We start from the raw sequence: 4,589 nt of genomic DNA on the forward strand, positions 1-4,589 counted from the left end.
ATTGAAGCGGATCAGGTACAAATGGGCTAAATATTTAGTCTGAATCAGTACTAGACTGGGATCCGGCTGCTCTCTTCCAAAAAACACTATTTAATGGTATGTTTCTGGTCAGACCATTTTCCTTCACCTATTTATGAAGAACTGCAGAATAGGTTCTTAAATTAAACCTACTATTACATGCAGAGTAGGCTACGGGTGTATAAAATAAATATTCTAACCTCAGCTGGAGTTTAGTAGCAATGATTTATTTCCATACTGTAATTTACTGACTTACTTTGATGTCATTCTCCAGGCTTATTGGTTCAGCTTTATGTAATATTTTCTATTTAGAGATCACAGAAGTTTTCTCAGTCAGTCGTATTCCGCATCTCTCTGTCGTAAACTCAAGGGGCAGGAGCAGAATGAGCAGGCGCGTGATGATAAGATGATTGTTTTCAGCTGTTACACGCCAGATGTAATTGGCGAAATCGGATTTTTTTTGTGCACGTGAACGTAGTTGGAATATGATTTCTGCGCACGTTCCTGTCATGGGTTGATAAATGAGGGTCTCTATCTCTATTTTAAGATATTGGTCTCAATGTTAACCTTATCTTATCCAAACTCATAAAGGATCATCACTGCGTGGATCAAAATAGAGGTGACACTATAGTGATGTGTATCCACAGATAAAGACATCAGAAACAGAAGAATGTCATCTCAAAGTGTCAATAAAAAACACTGAATGATTAGATCAGCATGAACAGACTGAAACAGGTCCTTAAATGCATTCAAGTATTTTAACACTTGAGTGTATTACTACAGAGCTGATAAACACACTCAGTGATCACAGAGGGAAGGAGGACCATATGACTACTGCCAAATCCTCTTAATGATTCTGCGTCCTTCTATAAACTGAAGGAAACTTCCCTGTCGTACTCCTTTTTTCTTCCCAGGAGAGAAGACTGAGTCAGGACCGTCATCCATCACTTTGAGGACTTTTCACCAAAGCCAGCACCAAACATGAGCATGGTATGGTGTTCCTTTGGTTTTATATCTCTGCAGAGATTATAGATTTTAATAATCCGAATTGTTTGTGTTTAAAAATCCTGTCAGAAATAATTATTTGATTGTTACCATTGAAATGAACAGTTAAAGCAAATTTTATGATTGATCCTTGACTGTTTTGCAGGAACTTGAACTGAAGAATGTGGCTCTGAGAGCTGGAGATCAGCTCAAAGTAAAGGGCATTATTCTGCATGATGCTGAGAGGTAAAATAATCAAAAGCTCATATTTAGTTTGTTTAATTTATTCAGTGAAGACAATTTATGTTCTGATATAAATGTAGGTACAGTCTACTCTCGTTATACCGCCAACTTCCGTTCACGGCCAAATTGGCGGTATAGCGAAAATGGCGTTACAACGGGTTGCGTCCATAATGTGCATGTCTTTACTATATGATGTCTATGCTGCCTCCGTTAACCCGTTCTAATTGCGTTTCTAAATAAATCTTGATTCTGTTATGTTGTAAAGCAGGGATCGGCAACCTTTAACACTCAAAGAGCCATTTCGACCCGGTTTCCACGGAAAAGACAACACTGGGAGCCGCACCTCGGAGGTGCCGCGCCGCGACGCTGGCGGTATAACAGTCGGGAAATCAATGGTACAGTCTACTCTCGTTAAACCGCCCGCCGTTATACCGCCATTTCCGCTTATCGCCATCCGCCAGCCCAGTTCCATGCACAAACAACACTTATACCATTGATTTCCCGACCGTTATACCGCCAGCGGCGCGGCGCGGCACCTCCGAGGTGCGCCACCGTGGCACCTCCGAGGTGCGGCTCCCAGTGTTGTCTTTTCCGTGGAAACCGGGTCGAAATGGCTCTTTGAGTGTTAAAGGTTGCCGATCCCTGCCTTACAACATAACAGAATCAAGATTTATTTAGAAACGCAATTAGAACGGGTTAACGGAGGCAGCATAGACATCATATAGTAAAGACATGCACATTATGGACGCAACCCGTTGTAACGCCATTTTCGCTATACCGCCAATTTGGCCGTGAACGGAAGTTGGCGGTATAACGACAGTAGACTGTGTAAGTGCTGTTTGTGCATGGAACTGGGCTGGCGGATGGCGATAAGCGGAAATGGCGGTATAACGGCGGGCGGTTTAACGAGAGTAGACTGTACTTTGTAGTTTATTGCTGCAGTGAAATGTATGAGACGTAGAAGAGCTTGCAGTCACACTCAGGCTTATTAATATGTGATCCACTCAGATTCCAGATCGACCTCGGCTGTGACCCAGAGGACCTGGCTCTGCACTTCAACCCTCGTTTTAATGATGACATTGATGGAACTGTTCTCGTGTGCAACTCAAAGACCGCAGGCTGCTGGGGTGACGAGAAAAGAGAAATACACAACCCCCTACACAAAGGCACTGATGTCAAGGTGAGAAAACTTGTCTGAAGGAAGAAAAGATGTTACACAGTCTGTGAAAAGTGATGTGGAGGGTTTGACTAAAGGACCAGAGGCTTAGAGACCTGCCTTCACTAGTATATACTGGATATAATAGTTTATACTCACACCCATAAGTATCAGTAGCTCATGTTCTATAGGTTTATGTATCATCTATGTTATCTCAAATCATCTTTCCTTTTCTCTGTCAGATTGTATTAAAACTAACTGGAGACATGTTTGAGGTGGAGCTTCCTGATGGACAAGAAGTCAGATTCCCAAACCGGGCAGACATGGATGTTATCAACTACATCAGAGTTAAAGGAGACTTAAAGCTCACATCCTTCAAGATCTGCTGAGAGACTTTCTGGACTCGTACTGTGTTCATCAGTTTGATTAAAATCAGTGTCAGAAGTATTAATGATATTAACTATGACTGTTAAAAAAATTAGTCTTAAACAGTTGTTGGACCTGAATCATCTGTAGCCTTAACGGCCTCTATTAAAAACAGACTAGAACTGGATTTCAATGCTTGAAAAAATAATAAATATGTTGACGAAAAGCAAATTTTTTAGTCAATGTCTTTGTTTGGTCCATTAAAACATGCCTTCAGTACTACATAAGATTGTGCTCAAAGTGAATAAATATAACTTTTGAAATGACACCATTTTTGGGAGAAGTTTAGCAGGACCAAACCTTACCTTCCATCCACCAGAAACCACAACAGTGGATCAAGTTCTACAGTGAAGATCTACAGCTGCATGTGTGCAAAAGATGAAGAAAACTTTAAGGAAATGCTTTGAGGATTCATGAGATGTTCTGGTGTGCTGGATTTTCACTTTTTCTTCCCTATCAAGATCTGAGTTTGTAGATTTCTTTTGCATTGAAGTTGGAGAATTAGTAAGAGAGGGAAGACGACACAGTGTAAACAGTGTAAATCTGTGTATATTTTACAAACATATTCTCAAAGCCTTGTTTCAAATAAAATTGAGCAGATTGATCTTAAAACTGAGATTTTACATGATTTTTAAATGCAAATTACCACTGAAGCTAGAAAAAGGTTTATTTTATGAAATAATATAAGAAATCCATGTACTGTAACTGTAAATTATGTTCATCAATGTGAACAGTTAAAACCACAAGAACCTCAATCAGAATTACTGTTTTTTACAGTAGAAAAAAAAAATGGTAACACAACAAAGTCTCACCTTGTGATGTCAACTCTGACCTCTGAGAGTTCAATAAAAGTAAGAGAAGACCCATTACCATCACTCAGTTAAATGAGAGGTTGACGACAAAAACTCTAATCTAATGAAAAACGTAACCTATTTAAGTCACAAACCTGGTGTTGTGAGTTGTGTTGACTGAATTATGCTGGTAACTACATCAGTACAGTACTTCTTGCATTTTAAAACTGCGGTGCTTTATGAGGTTAACTTGATAGCTTAGTTTTTTTTTTCCAGCTTGGGTTCAGAGTGTCACTGCTGGTGGCAGTGGTTGGCTCTTCCACCTCACAGGAGGAAGGTTTAGGGGTCAGCTCTCAGCTGGACTGGATCCTTTTCTATTCTCTCCACACCATGCAGGTTTTTTTTTGATGCTCCAGGAAAAATACAAATACGCATACAGTCGTGGCCAAAGGTTTTGAGAATGACACCAATGAATTTTTAAATGTGATTTATTTGTCATTAAATTTCTTTGAAACTAATTCATTCATTTGCTGACAGTATGAAGTTTTTCATTGTAGTGCTCAACTCGCCACAAAATTATTAACCTTTATTTTGAAAGTAATAACCGGAAGTACAGAGTCATGAGTATTAACGCCAACTTTATTTAAATAAAAATACAGTTTCCAAATATGACCACACGAGGGCAGCAGACAACACATGAGTCATTTGTCATAATGCGGTACATGTAAAACTTTATTTTAGGTGATGAAAAAATCTGTGCAGATACCAATGAATGAGTCTAAACTGTTCCACTGAAGAAGAGTTTTTTGGTGTAAACACTATTAGTTAAATTAAAGTCGATCTTCTTCCATCAGTTTCCCCCTTTTCACTGGATGTGACGAAAGTAAGTAAATAAACCAATTAAAGGTCCCGTATTATGCAAATCTGACTTTGTGACAGTTTTCTTACAGTAGTGTGTGTTGCAGTAGCCT

General features: G+C 39.4%; 1 protein-coding gene across 1 annotated transcript; it reads left to right on the top strand.

Annotated features, from left to right (window-relative positions):
- Positions 1–2,989, top strand: LOC115423354 (galectin-1-like). The gene is made up of 5 exons (XM_030140100.1): positions 1–96; positions 933–1,008; positions 1,169–1,248; positions 2,254–2,425; positions 2,644–2,989. Exons 2-5 carry the CDS (start codon positions 1,000–1,002, stop codon positions 2,788–2,790), a joined length of 408 nt encoding a protein of 135 aa, XP_029995960.1. The 5' UTR covers positions 1–96; positions 933–999; the 3' UTR covers positions 2,791–2,989.
- The last annotated feature ends 1,600 nt before the right edge of the window (positions 2,990–4,589 follow it).

The sequence above is a fragment of the Sphaeramia orbicularis genome, chromosome 8 (assembly GCF_902148855.1).
Source record: "Sphaeramia orbicularis chromosome 8, fSphaOr1.1, whole genome shotgun sequence".
Taxonomy (NCBI): domain Eukaryota; kingdom Metazoa; phylum Chordata; class Actinopteri; order Kurtiformes; family Apogonidae; genus Sphaeramia; species Sphaeramia orbicularis.

What these genes read in the sequence shown, in the direction of transcription:
- LOC115423354 (XM_030140100.1), top strand. An exon ending in ATTCTGCATGATGCTGAGAG is followed by an intron (nt 1,249 to 2,253) that starts GTAAAATAATCA and finishes TGATCCACTCAG; the next exon opens with ATTCCAGATCGACCTCGGCT. An exon ending in ACAAAGGCACTGATGTCAAG is followed by an intron (nt 2,426 to 2,643) that starts GTGAGAAAACTT and finishes TTTCTCTGTCAG; the next exon opens with ATTGTATTAAAACTAACTGG.